This window comes from Macaca thibetana, chromosome 18, assembly GCF_024542745.1.
Source record: "Macaca thibetana thibetana isolate TM-01 chromosome 18, ASM2454274v1, whole genome shotgun sequence".
Lineage (NCBI taxonomy): Eukaryota > Metazoa > Chordata > Mammalia > Primates > Cercopithecidae > Macaca > Macaca thibetana.
Window position 1 is genome coordinate 68,101,688 of NC_065595.1, and position 16,649 is coordinate 68,118,336.

At 48.2% G+C, this 16,649-nt stretch overlaps 2 protein-coding genes across 11 annotated transcripts in view; both read left to right on the forward strand.

Moving 5' to 3' along the window:
• The window catches only part of MTCL1 (microtubule crosslinking factor 1), a 125,299-nt gene extending 110,650 nt beyond the window's left edge, over positions 1-14,649 (forward strand). For 7 of the 10 annotated variants that reach the window (XM_050767349.1, XM_050767350.1, XM_050767353.1 and 4 more), the window contains 4 exons: positions 473-769; positions 3,037-3,068; positions 6,280-7,813; positions 13,480-14,649. In XM_050767349.1, the coding sequence (XP_050623306.1) occupies positions 473-769; positions 3,037-3,068; positions 6,280-7,813; positions 13,480-13,713 (2,097 nt within the window). In that variant the 3' untranslated portion in view covers positions 13,714-14,649. Of the gene's footprint in view, positions 1-472; positions 770-3,036; positions 3,069-6,279; positions 7,814-10,456; positions 10,514-13,479 lie in introns of all 10 variants that reach the window. The other 3 variants (XM_050767351.1, XM_050767352.1, XM_050767359.1) reach the window with 2 other exon arrangements.
• Positions 1-16,649, forward strand: part of NDUFV2 (NADH:ubiquinone oxidoreductase core subunit V2) — a 335,006-nt gene that overhangs the window by 48,329 nt on the left and 270,028 nt on the right. The window lies entirely within an intron of this gene.

The window sequence follows — 16,649 nt, forward strand, 5'->3', positions numbered from 1 at the left end:
GTTCCACATGCCCTGGGACTAGTTAGGAAAATCAGCTTCACACTTAGAAGTTTGCTGTCACTGACAGTATTCCACTGAGTGTCTTCAGTTCTGAAGGAAGTTCCAAAGAGCATTTTAAACATATTCTTTAACAGCATTAGATTTAAAAATAGTAATAAATGTAGAATTTCCCACGAGCACAACTCTCAGAGTTATGTACAGTAACACATATATTGGTGTCAGAAAGAGTTCACCCTATTTGTGTGTGGTTAATGCAGATTTTCTGGGCCAGATAAAATTGTGGGTTTTGTAAAGCATCTGTAATGTTGTGTTACCTTTTGAAATTAAGATCAGAACGTTAAGAACATTTGCTTCTCACAATGTTTTTCAAACTGACCTATGAGTAATTCCAAATTGTGGAGAAACAATGGTCTTAGGGAGACCATCAGACAGAAAAGTGAGGCTAATTATTTTCATTTTTAAAATTCTCAAGTTGCAGAAAGAGAACAGTCCCTGGAGAGGTGGCAGTTTCCTCTGTGATCAAAAAGACGGCAACGTTCGCCCCTTTCCCCACCAGGGAAGCCACCGCGTGCCCCGTCCTGTGGCCATGTGGCCTTGTGCAGACGCCGACTCCATCCCGTTTGAAGACCAGCCGCTGTCCAAGCTGAAGGAGTCGGACAGGTGCTCGGCCAGTGAGAATCTCTACCTGGATGCCTTGTCCCTGGATGACGAGCCAGAGGAGCCACCAGCCCACAGGCCCGAGAGGGAGTTCAGGAATCGCCTCCCTGAGGTCAGCCAGGTTTTCTCCATCCTAGTTGACTACTATGGAATAAGGGAGCCGTCATGAAGCCTAAGAGGCATCTGCCAGATTCCTCTCCTGGCGGGCTCCAGCACTTTTGCATACTGCAACCTCCGAACTGAGTAAAAATGAAATCTTCACAACACCAAGGGTTTTGCTTGACCCTCAATTAGCATGCCCTGCTGTCAGTTTAACTTTGCCCCTTGTTTCAGGTTTAGAAATACTGGACTAGAGTCCTATACAGAAGGCAGGTCTCACAAATGAGTGTGTCCCATAAAACACACAAGAGGAAGTAAGTAATTCTGGGACGTGTATATGCTCAACTTTTTCTTTTTCTTTTTTTCCTTTTTTTTTTTTTTTTTTTTTTTTTTTTTGATTTTTTGGAGCTGGAGGTCTCACTCTCTTGCCCAGGGTGGAATGTAGTGGCCGATAACGGCTCACTGCAGCCTTGACCTCCCAGGTCCAATTGATCCTTCCCCATCAGCCTCCTAAGTAGCTGGGACCACAGGCACGTGCTACCATGCCTGGCTAATTTTTTTTAATTTTATTTTTTAAGTAGAGACAGGGTCTCCCTGTGTTGCCCAAGCTGGTCTCGAACTCCTGGGCTCAAGTGATCTGTCTGCCTTCCTTCCCCAAGTGCTGGGATTACAGGTGTGAGCCACCACACCCAGCCTCAACTTTTCTTGAAATAATAGTACAGTCTTCTGATTCTAGAAAACTAATATAACCAAAAAAATTCTGCGCAAAGGGAAAACATCCAACACTTAGAAACCTTACATAAATTAGACCACCAAATGAGTGAGCTAGGCTGTAGACATTTCCATGGCACAGCGTCAGTTATGTTTTTCTGGCTTTAAGATTTTTAAAACCTTGTTTTAAAAGTTGATTCCAGGGCTGGGCGTGGTGGTTCACGCCTGTAATCCCAGCACTTTGGGAGGCTGAGGCAGGCGGATCACGAGATCATGAGATCGAGACCATCCTGGCTAACACAGTGAAACACCGTCTCTACTAAAAATACTAAAAAATTAGCCGGGCGTAGTGGTGGGCACCTGTAGTCCCAGCTACTTGGCAGGCTGAGGCACGAGAATGACGTGAACCCGGGAGGTGGAGCTTGCAGTGAGCTGAGATCGCACCACTGCACTCCAGCCTGGGTGACAGAGTGAGAGTCCATCTCAAAAAAAAAAAAAAAAAAGTTGATTCTAGGAATCATTACCTGTGAAGCAGTTCAACAGTTGCTGCACGTATCATTTGGTCTCCTAAACACTTAAGACTTAGACGAGTTCATATCAAATAGTGTTGTTGAAATATGCGGAAATTATACTTCACTCACATCAGTAAGGTCAAATGCCTTATCCTCAGCAATGTGTATCAGGTTGACAGGACATTGCTGCAGTCCCACCCTGTCTGATCTATTGGCAATCTAGTACAGTCCAGTTACATAGCAGAGGTAACATGGGGTGGGGTCGGGAGCCTGTGGCTGGGTTCCAGCCCACTGGAACCTGCATGGCAGAGACAAGGGGCATGCTTACTAAGGGGAAGTGATAAATACCCCTTGCTATTTACTGTCTTGAAAAATATGCTTCCATTAAAGTTAGTCAGAGGCTTGCTGTTTCACAACCACGTCAGCACAAGAGTGTTTTCTCAGTAGACAACCTTGGGTTTCTGTTGTTCTCTACAAACACAGCATCATTCTTCTTAAAGGGGAAGGCACTGTACTTTGCCTCTGATTCTAAATGGGAATGTTTAAAATCAAGTGCCCGAGCCTAAGGATGTCACGTCAACTTCTACAGCAAGACTGGGACCAAGGGACACCAGTCTCCTAAGGTTATTCTGTCACCTTCCATCTTCCTCTCTAACAGCACACACACACACACTCTCTCTCTCTCTCAGTCTCACTCTCACACTTAGGTTGTTACAAAAGCTGGCTTTGAAATTCATGTAGTCGGTGAGGTCCTTTGAGGAAGCACAGAAGAGCCACTTCCTCCATGACAAAGTTTATAGCCAGTTGTTCTCACTCATGTGGGCTCCTCCCTGGACTGCAGAAGCTCCAACCCCTCATCATGCTGTGGACTCGCTTTGATTATTGTACTTCAAAGGCCTCAGGGCAGTAGCACTCCTAACCAGAGCTTGGCCTCAGTGTACATTTTAAATGGTGTTTTCCTGGGGGTGCAGAGCAAACGAATCACTTAAGTACAATCAGGCCTAGTTCTAGGCAACCAAAATTAACCGATTCAGACGAAGTCATTTCTTCTTTATAGGAAGAAGAAAATCACAAGGGGAATCTTCAAAGGTAAGTAAGATTGATGAAAAAAATAGATTACTGGAATAAAAATGTCTTGGTCTTAAAATTCTGTTTTGTCAATGCAGTCTATTTTACCACTCTCTCCAAAATGACTTAAAATTATGCCACTTCTGAAGAAGTGGCTGCTTTACTATTCATTTCATAAACGTGGTATTTTTGATTGTTAACAACAAAGAAGCTAGACATGCTGTGTCATGGGTGTATGAGTTTTATGGTAGACTTTCCAGTTGTAGTTGTGTTATGTATACAAAGGAATGCTTGTGTTTAGTGATTATTGAAAGGTCCATGGAAACTTCTCTTTTCTCTTTTAAAGTCTGGGAAATCTCTCTCTCGTATGCTGTGAGATGTTTTATACACTGTATTTAAAAGCTCCACTAAGAGAATTTATTAAAATATTTTCGGGCAGTAGTCCTAGAAGGAGATATATAGTGGTTGGTGTGGATGTTAGTTATACACCAGTTTTTTCCTCCCCAGTTTAATTTCCTCCAGTTTTACTTTTTCTTCATTCTCCAAATGAATACATACCATTTCTACTACATGAAATTTCTTCTCAGGCAATTCAACATTTCCAGATCGCCTCATCCTTGATTTCCCTCTGAACTTTGAGTCTGTGAATGACCATCCCTTTCCCATTTGCTCTCCGCAGCACCTAGCCGTGCCTGTGGCACACTTCAGTCCTTCACACTGTCTTCTCTGGTCCTTCTTGGGTGGTACAGGACAGTACTTGAGAGCTCAGGCTCTAGAGCCAAACTGCCTGGGTTGATTGGTTGGTTGATTTATTTATTTATTTTTGAAATGGAGTCTCACTCTTTCTCCCAGGCTGGAGTACAGTGGCACAATCTTGGCTCACTGCAACCTCTGCCCCCTGGGTTCAAGCAATTCTGTATCAGCCTCCCAAGTAGCTGGGATTACAGGCAAACCCCACCACAACGGGCTAATGTTTATATTTTAATAGAGACAGAGTTTCGCCATGTTGGCCTGGCTGGTCTCGAATTCCTGACCTCAAGTGATCCACCCGCCTCAGCCTTCCAGAGTGCTGGGATTACAGGCGTGAGCCACTGCGCCCAGCCCAAACTGCCTGGGTTTAAATCACTTCTGCCTCCTTGCGTAGGTTACTCAACTGCTTTGTGCCTCCGTTTCCTTATCTGTATACAGGAGGTATTTTGATTATCTTTTTTTTTTTTTTTTTTTTTTTTTGCAGCTTATGTATGTTAATACACATGATGAAAGCAGCACATGGCACAAAACAAGCAGTAAACAGAGTTTAGTCATTACACCCTCCCACCTTCCCCATTCACAGAAGCAGCCACATCAGTGTTTCCGGTTAGGCTTTGGAGCAACTGTACTCCACCACTCAAGCCATCAGCCTTTATGCTTTCAAAAGTAACACATGCTTGTTATAAAATGGAAACATTGGCTGAGGCAGGAAAATTGCTTGAACCTGGGAGGCAGAGGTTGCAGTGAACTGAGATTGCGCCACTGCACTCCAGCCTGGGCGACAGAGTGAGACTCTGTCTCAAAAAAAAAAAATATATATATATATATATATATATCTCGAAATGTCCAAAGTGAAAACTGGATGTGCCCTCCCCACCGGCCCCTTTTCCTCTGGCTTCCAGCTGCCTGGTATGTTTGCACCACTCTCTTCGATGCACCCGGAAGCGCCTACACGTGCTCCAGACATGTCCTGCATTTTCTCATCACGGTTTTGTTTGCTTTGGCTACTGCTGAGGTTCATGGGCTTTGTTTGCTTTGGCCACTGCTGAGGTTAATGCTTCTGCTCTCTCTGTCTTTTTATCATCTCTGTTCCACCATGTCCATCCATGCCCCAGAGGCACTGAGTTCCCACCCAGGTAGGTGCCACTGATTTAACTCTGAGACAGTTCCTCTGTGGGCAGAAGTGGGGGTTAGATGAGCTATGTCCACAGAAATGTGGAAGGGACCAGGGTGTCGGCATGTGTTTGGCACTTACAGTCCCCAGCGAACAGTGTTCTGAAACTCATTATTAATTCAGCAACTCCTTGAATTGAGAAGAAGGAAATTCATACTTGCTGGAAAGCTCATGACCTTGGGACAAATCAACCCATCCCTACCATTGCCCTTCCTTTCCGGCCCTGGATCTAGCCAGCACCACTGGACAGTTGGTAGATTATTTCTAACAACAACAAAAAGATAACAAGATGGAATGCCTAACGACGTCACTTTTAGCCTGCTGTTTTACCCCATGGGGCTGACCACATGGGTGGGTGCCTTGCCCCCACGGTGAAGCCAGCTGTCAGCAAAGCTGCCCAGAGCTTTGCTGGTTCTGTGTACCAGTGCACATGGTATGGGGACTTGCTCAGAGCAGACCCCAGTTCTGGCCTCATCATATTAATAGGTCCTGTGGAGGAGTGGTCCATACACTCAATCTGGGACCCCTTCCACAGGGCCTGCACTAGTCTAGATCCCTAGGTTTAAGCCTGTGCTTTGTGGGGTGAAAGGAATATCAGTATGTCCTATCAGAATCTGGACAGTGAGTCTGCAGACACCTCACCTCCCCATCCCACCCCAGCTGGAGGGATTCCAGGCCAAAGAGGTTCTGTTGCCTGAGACACCGGGCACAGCCAGCCCCAGCCCCGTTCCTGACCACCACTTCTTTGCCCTGGTGGTAGTTGTGCCCAAGCACTCCGGCCACTTTCTGTCTTAGCCTGGAAGCATTGCTGGCACCCCTGCAGCACCTGCCGGGCGTGCGAGAGGCACTCAGCGAACTCATGGCAGATTGAAAGTGCTGACACACGTTAGAATCCACACCAAATCTGTGTCTGTCAGGTGGCGGCTTGCCAAAACCTGGCCATCGCCGTGACTCACCGTCTTCACCCTTCAATTGTGGTCCGAGCAAGTCTCCTGAGAATTCTCACTGAGGCACTGAGGCCTCAAGTGATTCTCCTGTCTTGGCCTCCCAAAGCGTTGGGATTACAGGTGTGAGCCAGAGTTGGTTATATTAAATTCTGACCAATGCAGGGCTTCAGGAACAATTCCAGAGCCACACAGAGTCCAATAGCTGCCCGCAGGATAAGCCCGTGAGTGCAGCACATGAGCAGCTGAAAGTGTTCTCCTGGTGTGGGTGGAAGCAGGCGCCTTCCCCGACACTTCCCACGCAGGGCAGGACGTGGGTGCTGTGGTGTGGGGGGGCTGACATCCGCTTTTCTGCTTTTCCCAGGGCAGTGTCCGTGTCCTCCATGTCTGAGTTCCAGCGCCTCATGGACATCTCCCCGTTCCTGCCTGAGAAGGGCCTGCCGTCCACCAGCAGCAAGGAGGACATCACCCCACCCCTGTCTCCAGACGACCTCAAGTACATTGAGGAGTTCAACAAGAGCTGGGACTACACACCCACCAGGGGCCACAATGGTGGGGGGCCAGACCTCTGGGCCGACAGGACCGAGGTGGGGCGGGCAGGGCATGAGGACAGCACAGAGCCTTTCCCCGACTCCTCCTGGTACCTGACGACAAGCGTCACCATGACCACGGACACCATGACCAGCCCAGAGCACTGCCAGAAGCAGCCGCTGCGGAGCCACGTCCTCACCGAGCAGTCGGGGGTGCGCGTGTTACACAGCCCGCCTGCCGTGCGCAGGGTCGACAGCATCACGGTGGCGGGTGGCGAGAGTCCCTTTCCCACAAGCAGAGCCAGAGGGAGCCTGGGAGACACCAAGGGGGGCCCTCCAGAACCCATGCTCAGCAGGTGGCCTTGCACCTCCCCCAGGCACTCCCGGGACTACGTGGAGGGGGGACGGCGCCCCCTCGAGAGCCCTCTCTGTACCTCCCTGGGGTTTGCCTCCCCACTGCACAGCCTGGAGATGTCCAAGAACTTGAGTGATGACATGAAGGAGGTGGCCTTCTCTGTCAGGAATGCCATCTGCTCTGGCCCTGGTGAGCCACAAGTCAAGGACATGGCCTGCCAGACCAATGGGTCCCGGACGATGGGGACCCAGACTGTTCAGACCATCAGTGTGGGCTTGCAGACTGAAGCCCTGCGTGGCAGCGGTGTCACCAGCAGCCCCCACAAGTGTCTCACGCCGAAGGCTGGGGGCGGTGCTACACCCGTGTCGTCTCCTTCCCGAAGCCTTAGGAGCAGACAGGTGGCCCCTGCCATCGAGAAGGTGCAGGCCAAGTTTGAACGCACATGCTGCTCCCCCAAGTATGGTTCTCCCAAGCTGCAGAGGAAGCCCCTCCCCAAAGCTGACCAGCCAAATAACAGGACGTCACCAGGGATGGCCCAGAAAGGGTACAGTGAGTCAGCCTGGGCCCGCTCCACCACCACAAGGGAGAGCCCCGTGCACACCACCATCAATGATGGCCTCTCCAGCCTCTTCAACATCATCGACCACAGCCCCGTGGTGCAGGACCCCTTCCAGAAGGGGCTGCGGGCCGGCAGTCGGTCTCGCTCAGCAGAACCCCCACCGGAGCTGGCCCCAGGCCAGGAAACAGGCACCAATTCCCGAGGAAGGTCACCTAGCCCCATTGGGGTGGGCTCAGAGATGTGCAGGGAGGAAGGGGGAGAGGGCACGCCAGTGAGGCAGGACTTATCTGCTCCCCCTGGCTACACACTCACTGAGAACGTGGCCCGGATCCTCAACAAGAAGCTGCTGGAGCATGCCTTAAAGGAGGAGAGGAGGCAGGCTGCCTACGGGCCCCCAGGTCTCCACAGTGACAGCCACTCGCTGGGGGACACAGCCGAGCCAGGGCCCATGGAGGTAATGAACGCCAAGTGCCCCACACCCTCCCCCGCCAGCTGTTCCCTTTAGCTGTGGGGCAGGTTGGGATTTGGGATTGTGCTCTGTCATTTGATCTCAGGAATCGTCCGTGATTGGTTGTCAGGAGCTGGGGAGGTGTTGGGTTTATGGGAGAATAGAATAGGCAGAAAAAACCCTGAGGAACTTTTCTAAAGAAAATGTTCTTTTATTGTCCTCAGGAAATCATACAGTACACGATTTGATGTGGGTTCTGTCACCAGTCTAAGTGATTGATCCTTGCTTATCAGGGCGTTTCATTTGGGGTCATAGCTTGCCTTCTTTCTGTGTGAATTTGTGCATGTGTACAAACTATGGGATGGTTGTGTCAGGCTTTCTGCATACTGCAGACCTTCATATGGGACAGCATGAGGTGAGCTGCAGAGGGTCTGGACAACGTGGGCACGAGCACATCTCATCAGGAGCCATAAGATCTCGATTCCTGGGCTGGCTTCCTTACAAAACAGCCATCTGGCAGCTCACAAATCACTTACCCTCTTTGTGGCCATGAGCCCCCTGAGCAGTAAAACCAAGTGAAACAAATAGGCAAAATCAAAATCCTGCCCTAATACAATATGATTATCATTATTGCCCTTGATACTACTCACAAATCAATCCACTGTGAACTGGGTTCTGATACGTATCTACATGTGGTGTTTTTGTACAAACAGGGAGCAAAATGAAAGCCTGATGATATGCTGGTGGTGACGGCTATGGGGATGCCACTTTGTGGTTTGTGCAGCACAGACAGGACGTGTCTGTCTGGCGAGTGAGTCCAACTCGCCTGGAGTCTGGATGAACAGGCTCCACGCTGGGAACCCCTGGCCCCATGGGCACTCCCCCAGCCAGGCTGCTCCCGCAGACGGTAGGGGTCAGAGGAGGAGGACGGCAGCATGCTCCTGGGCTGCCCGCTGCTTTCTCGCCAGGACCCGAGCAGCCCTGGCTTCATGGGCAGGGAGAGGAAGAAGGTGTATTGCCTGTTTCACCTGGCCCATGTTTCCCACAAGAGGGTAAATGATGGCTGGCTTCCCAGTCCGGCCCACTAGTGAATGTTTAACTCAGAATGCAGGCTGCAAATCTGAATAGGTCAAACCTGTGGAACTGCCAGTGACTTACAGAAATAGCAATTCCGCATGGTTCACACCTAATATAAATATTGATGCTACATGGTCTACATGTTCCAAGATCTGAGTCTTTGTGATAAAGTTGTTTGCATGCTCTGAGGACAAACTGCTGGTTGAATGTTCTCAGGTGACAAATGGTGTCTCCTTTGGGCTACTGTCACCCCATCCTTCTGGGGTCCTCAGGTAAGTACTGCTGCCGCAGAAGGGTCTGTTTATATGGGAATGCCCTGCCTTCTTAGGGCTCCCGAGGGCTCTGATTTCAGTTGACATTGAGGCTATGTCACAAAGCATTAACCGGCTGTGCCTGTGTTGTCTATTTATATTACACACCAAATAGAAATTGGTTTTTAGGAACCAAAAAATGCTTTGAATTACTAATAGTGAATCCTGCAAGCAAAAACAGGTTCATGATGGGATCCCAGCATCATGGCATGAAAATGGTTTTATCAGTACAAAGTGGCCCAACCCCTTTTGTCCTCCGTAAAGTATTCGTTTAGATTTTCTCTTCACTTGGTGTGTTTGCCACCAAAAGAGATGACGTGAAGGGAGCGCAGTTGCAGGGACTCAGAGTGGGCACGGAGCACTCATCGGCAGCATCTCAATGCCACGGGCTTTTTTTTCCATTTCTGTTGGAATTTTGCTTGTTCTGGATTCCAGTGGGATTATTCCTGAATTGATGTAATATATTAGGGCCACTGCAGCCCCTTCCCATTGCCCCATTAATTATGTAGTAGTTCTAGGTATGCATTCCCAAATCCCCGGGACTGCTTCTGATTCCAAGCCCACCTGGTGCCCTGCTGCGGAATCTCTCCCTGAATGTTCACTCAGGCATCCAGACCCAGGAGTGACGCAGGTGACAGGCAATCTCCCTTTCTCACTGCACTCTTCCGGAAACCACTCAGGCCTCTTTTTCTCACGACACCATGGCACTAGTTCAGCAGTGCAGAGAGAAGCCGTGAGGAGGAGTTCTAGTGTGAAGAGAAGGAACAATCTGAAAATGGAATGCTATTCCTCCCTCCCCTAAGTGGAAAATATGAGGGGAACTTTTTAGAGTAAGTGGCAGTAGCTTGGTGGTTTGACCAAAACAAACGCAGCCGAATAAAGGTCTCTGTTTTAGATAACAGTCATGCAATTTCCATACCTCCGTTTGCCAGAATGCTGTTGGAAATGTTAAATGCTAAAGGGTGGCTCGGCATAGAAACTGGAGGGAGGTCTGTGGCTCCTCCCTGGAGTTTCCATCTCTCTGGGCAGATGGCAGAGGGCAGGCCTGTCTGCCCAGCGCCCGGCCGCTTCCCCACACCTGCCTTGGAGTGAATGTGCTAGATCTGAGAGCCTGCAAGTCTCTCCTGGTGGCTGTCCCTGAGTGAGAGGGACGGCCCTCTACCTCCGGGCTTGCTGACTTGAAACCTTTATTGTTCTCCTGTTTAAAAAACACTTTCCAACCTTCTTGCTTTTCTCTTCTTTCTCTGTCTGTTCTGTCCAGAACCAAACTGTCTTACTAACTGCCCCCTGGGGACTCTAGCCCTGCCTGCCTCACGCTGTAAGTGCTTTCTTCCTTGTTTCCCCACTGCCTGGAGAGCTCGTGTTGTGTAACTCGCAGTTGGCACCCGACACTCATCGCCTGAGGGAGTTCTGCCCGGTGGCGGCACCCTCGCTCACCCCGGGTTCCACGAGGCTCCCCTAAACCCAGCAACAGATTGACAGGGCCAGAGACTCATCTGCCCTGCGAGAGGGTTGACCACTCAGTGCAGAGAAGGGTTTTTAGGTTATAGAGATTCTGCTGAGATTTCTGTACTTTTGTACATTTGCAGCCAACTTGCTTTCAGAGAATTGAGTAGATACTGGCCAGGAGGGGACATCCTAGGCACAGGGGTCTTGCCTGAGGGGGTCTTTGGGCCCAGCCACCCAGGACTGGTTACCAACATTTTGCTTACATATGTGCACTGGCATGTGCTGAAATGAGGTGGGACCCTAATGCGATAAGGCTTTTTTTTCATTTTTCAACAATCATACCACAAGGAATAAACCCAAATATATCTTGTCCTTCCAAGTGAGCACCGTCGGTGACAGAGTAGATGCTCAATAGATATTTGTTGAATGAATAAAGAACAAAGTCATCCCCACTCCAGATATCTTGAGAACGTCTCTCAGAATTGCTTTCAGAGTCTGAGTCAAAGCACATGAGAAAAGATATACTTTGTTTTTGATCAAGGATATAGTCATTCACTCACCTCATCCACTGGCCTTAACTCGAAGTGTTAAGTACAAAAGTATCTGTTGTCAAATACAACAGACGTGTCCCCGTGAAAAAAATGACAAGGAACACGGGGGGAGGGCCATTTCCCAGAAACGTGCTACAGGGGCGGCATCCCAGGACAAGATGCCATGCAGCGACCACAGTGGCTTCTCAGGAAAGCACAGCATCATTTGCTTGTACACGCTGGCGTGTTACTAAGGAAAAGGTTCATTCCCTTGAATGCAGACTCACAACGTTTCTTCCTTCACAAGCAGAGGCTGGCAAAGGGGGTACTGAATGGTCTCATACAAAGCCTGCTCTTTAACACCAGCCAGGAGGAACAGGATACAGTGGTGTCAGATAAACCTATGACAGCAGCTTCATCGACACACAACACACACAGAACAGATATACAATACACAACACACACACTACTCTTACAACAAGGGGAGCACAGACACAAAACAGATACAGATTTCCCAAACCGTGTGTCCCAGCCAAGCACTGTGGGCTGTGGTGACATGACACAGGAGCACCCTGAGTTAGTCTGCATCTTGGTGGCTGGTGGAGTTTTAACTGGAGAGGTGTTTCTGGTTGTCACGGTACTGTTAGCATAATGCTTTGGGAACAGAACCTTCTCCCTGTGGCCGTGTGAAGTGCCAGCCACAAAAGCAACAAGGAGCATGAAGCATAGTCTCCAGGGCCACTGTTCCTTGTCTGCTGACCCCAGAGGGAGGCAGGGAAACCACTCGCCCCATTGCTCTTCTGGAAGCCTGTGGCTCCCACGCTCTCCTTGGGCCATGCTGTCTCTGCCATGTTCCATCTTCTCCCGAGTGACACTGCCCATTCCGTGCAGCCATCTGTCCCCCCACTGCTGCTCCCCTGCACCACTGGCTGGGCTGTCCTCATCCTGGTCTTTTCAGTTGCTTGTCACATCTTTTTACATCCTCCAACTCACTTCCTTTCTTTGAGAGTCCTTGTTCTCTGTCATCCTTCCTGTGCCTTCCATTCAGTTCACCTCAGCGTCCAGTGTCTTGTCATTCCAGCCAGCGGGCTTCACGCTGGGCAGCTCAGTTTCCTCATGCCACAGCTTTTTACATTTCTGTGTATCAGCAAATTCCAAGTTTGGGTGTCCTGGTTTTGTAACATGTAGAGTAAGGACAAGGAACTCAACATTCTTTAAAAACAAAGTAGCTTGAGAATAAGGATTCTAGGTGATTTGCACATGGTTGAATGTGTCTTGCGTCACCTGTTCTCAGAACATTAGGATGCCTGGGCCGGGCGCGGTGGCTCAAGCCTGTAATCCCAGCACTTTGGGAGGCCGAGACGGGCGGATCACGAGGTCAGGAGATCGAGACCATCCTGGTTAACACGGTGAAACCCTGTCTCTACTAAAAAATACAAAAAACTAGCCGGCCGAGGTGGCGGACGCCTGTAGTCCCAGCTACTCGGGAGGCGGAGGCAGGAGAATGGCGTGAACCCGGGAGGTGGAGCTTGCAGTGAGCTGAGATCCGGCCACTGCACTCCAGCCTGGGTGACAGCGCGAGACTCCGTCTCAAAAAGAAAAAAAAAAAAAGAACATTAGGATGCCTGAAACAAAACCACCAGTACATTCTGATTCTACTTTTTAAAATGCTGCTGTAATTGAAGAGTCATTAAAGAAAACTAGACCCAAATTAAAATTTCTGCCTGCAGCATCTTTGCCACGTTGTGGGAGTTTGTTTAATCTACTGCCAGTCAATTTCAAATAAACAGTAGCAGAGTTCGTTTAAGACGACTGCCATTGCTAACACAGCTGAATGAAATCAGAGGTCCCTTTGTGGGCTCCCAGTAGATCCAGGCCCTATAGGACCAGTTCATTTGTCCACTGTAGCTAAATAGATCATTCTAAAGGACCAAATGAAGAGATCTACCAGATGGGAATATGCTGAAGTGGCCTGTGGAGACCGCTGCCACAGTCACTCTGCCATGTCTTCTGTATACCCCGACCCAATTCTAAAGGAGCTTTGCAAGCTGACTCATCTCACAATATTGCTGTGTTTAATCATAATTGGTCTCTTCCCATTCATGTCACTGATCATGTCACATGTGTTGAATTCTTTATTATTTTAAGTTATTCTGCATGAGCATAGAACGTCGTTAATATTCACGAGTTGCCTGTGGTGTGTACTTCATCTCACTTGAGTCTGTTGAGAAGTGTGTTTGGGGGAATCATCCGCTGGTGACACTGCCGGTCTGAGTAACCCTGTCTCCCTTTCTCGGCTCTGAAGGAACTACCTTGTTCTGCACTAGCTCCATCCCTAGAGCCCTGCTTCTCCAGGCCCGAGAGACCAGCAAACCGTCGCCCTCCGTCCCGGTGGGCCCCACATTCCCCCACTGCCTCACAGCCTCAGTCACCCGGAGACCCGACGTCCTCGGAGGAGCATGGTGGCGAGGAGCCGCCCGAGGAGCAGCCACACCGTGATGCAAGCTTGCATGGATTATCACAGTATAATTCACTGTAATTTGCATAACCACACCATCGCCATGAACAAAACTCTGCCCAAAAAGAGAGATCTAGTTTTCTCAAGGTCAAAGAATGTTTTTTACAAACACACAGCTGCTGAATGTTCAACCTGTGAAACTGAGATGTTTCTAGAATGAAACAGTAAATGTGCCTGTAATAACTTAATTTTTTTCATAGCTCAGAAGACTATTTTTGTCTCCATCTTTTTTACACACAGTATATTAAATGAAAAGGTAAATAAGGTATAAATAGATTTAAAAAATAAAAGTTTTAAAAAATGTACATTTTAAGAGATTCTGAACACCCTTGCTGTCAATACCTGACTGTCTCTCTGTTAAATTTACCCTGTTACATCTTGGTTCCGTTTATTCCATGTTGAATTAGAGTGGATTAAGTTAATTTTATTTTGTCAGTGTTACTGTTTTTTAAGACTTTTTTAATGCTTCAGACTGTCTGATTCAGTGAACTTTTTGTAGCGAAAAAGCCATGAAGCTAGTAGACAAGACAGATATTCTGTATACTGGAGGGGATACAGGACGTTTTTGAAAAGGTACAAAGCCCTCAGTGGGCTTAGAAACTTCATTGTATGATCCTTGTATTATGCTACTTGGCTTGCACGTCTTCGGGTGCATGTATATACCGCTACTGTGTCCTCGCCATCACCTAAATGTGACTCAGTCTGTTCCACTGTAATATGTTGTGAATTTCCTTGTACTGTACTTTTATTGTTGGTCTTCTTGCATCGATGATCCAACAGCAACATTTTTAAATTATTGTGAAAAGATTAACTGGCAGTGTACAGAGTTTACTCCAAGTTTTCTTAAGGGAAAACACGACAAAAAGGCACGAGGATACCAAATGGAACCACGTGCTGGTGCCTCTGAGTCTGTATGAGACCGTGATGAAGTAGAAATAAAGCCCTTCCGAGATGGCAGCGTGTCTCGGGCTCTCATTTCACACACCCTCCATCTCTTCCTAAGGACTCCGATGGAAAGTTTTCCATGGCTACAGGAATGAGGGAGAGAGATCATGGAAAGAGACAACAGATCTATCTTGCGGGGAATGCACGCTTTGGGTACCTGATCATGTTGCAGTTTTACTGTTCTCTGTAAGAGAGTCCTAGGATGGAGAGACGGCTTTATTGTTGAAAAGCCAAAACTGTGGTGTGGGCAGGGATGTGAGGAAACTGGTTACCTACAAGTCCGAGTGTGCCCGGCCTCTCTCCCGGCTCTGCTCGTTAGGAGAGAGGGAGTGGCCGGTAACGCCAGGAGAGGCCTTTCCACGGCTGATCCTGAGATGTCACCCACCTCTCAGTGTTTGGTGGAGTAGAAGCCTACAAAGAAGTGAGGCTACTGAAGAGCCCAAAAAGAATGATTTCAGGCTGAAGCTTCTGGCTTTAATATTTCATTGAACGCTTCATTAACCCAACAGTTTTCTTCTTATCTAGATGAGCTAATGTAATAGGCTATCCTAGCATTACCACAGCTTCATCCTTAAACTGAAATACTTTCAAAAAATAAAAACCAATAGAGCAGCATTATTCATAATAGCCAAAAGGTGGAAACACTTCAGTTGTCCATTGACGGATGGATGGATCAACAAAATGTGGTATATGCATATAAAGGGATACTATTCAGTCCTAAAAAAAAGTAAATTCTGACATATTACAACATGGATGAACCTTAAGGACATTATTCTAAGTGAAATAAGCCGATCACAAAATGGCAATTATTGTATGGTTCCATGTATCTTGTTTATATATCAAGAGTAGTCATATTCAAAGAGAGAAAGTAAAATGGTGGTTACAAGGTTTGAGGAGGGAATGGGGAATGGTGTGTAATGGGTACGCAGTTTCAGTTTGGGGTGATGAAAAAGTCCTGGAAATGGGCAGTGGTGATGGTGCACAGTGAATATACTTGATGCCACTGAGTTGTACACTTAAAAATGGTTAAAATGATAAATGGCATATAGATTTTACCACAACAAAAACTTTTTTTTTTTTTGAGACGGAGTCTCGCTCTGTCACCCAGGCTGGAGTGCAGTGCCATGATCTCAGCTCACTGCAAGCTCACACCATTCTCCTGCCTCAGCCTCCTGAGTAGCTGGGACTATAGGCACCCGCCACCATGCCTGGCTAATTTTTTGTATTTTTAGTAGAGACGGAGTTTCACCATGTCAGCTGGTTGGTCTTGATCTCCTGACCTCGTGATCCGCCTGCTTTGGCCTCCCAAAGTGCTGGGATTACAGGCATGAGCCACCGCACCTGGCCTAAAAACTTTTTTTTGAGATGGAGTTTCGCTCTTGTTGCCCCTACTGGAGTGCAATGGCATGATCTCAGCTCACCACAACCTCCGCCTCCCCAGTTCAAGAGATTCTCCTGCCTCAGTCCCGAGTAGCTGGGATTATAGGCACCTGCCACCAAGCCCAGCTAATTTTGTATTTTAGTAGAGAGGGGGTTTCTCCATGTTGGTCAGGCTGGTCTCAAACTCCCGACCTCAGAGGATCCGTCCGCCTTGGCCTCCCAAAGTGCTGGGATTACAGGCATGAGCCATTGTGCCTGTAAAAACTTCCAGTAAATGCAAAATATAAATATTTCACTTTACCACTCTAGATATACCTGCAAACAATCAGTCAGTAAATATTCTTTGCCCATTCTGTGCAGATTGCAAATGCCGGGTGGTATACTGGTAGTCCTTCAATTGGAAGCAACCAGCCACCAACAAGACGGGAAGTTGTGGCTCTCATGCCTGAGAGCCTCAAACCATGCTATCAGGACTTTGCTCGGTCTCCACACTCTGTGTGGCTTTCTTCTCAGACAAGCGTCACAAAAATTGGCAACGATGGTCCCCAGCTGCTCCTATTAGTTTAGCAACTCCTAGAGAAAGGGGATCTCTTACCAGGAGCTGCAGTGAAAGCCCAGGACCAATGATTCTC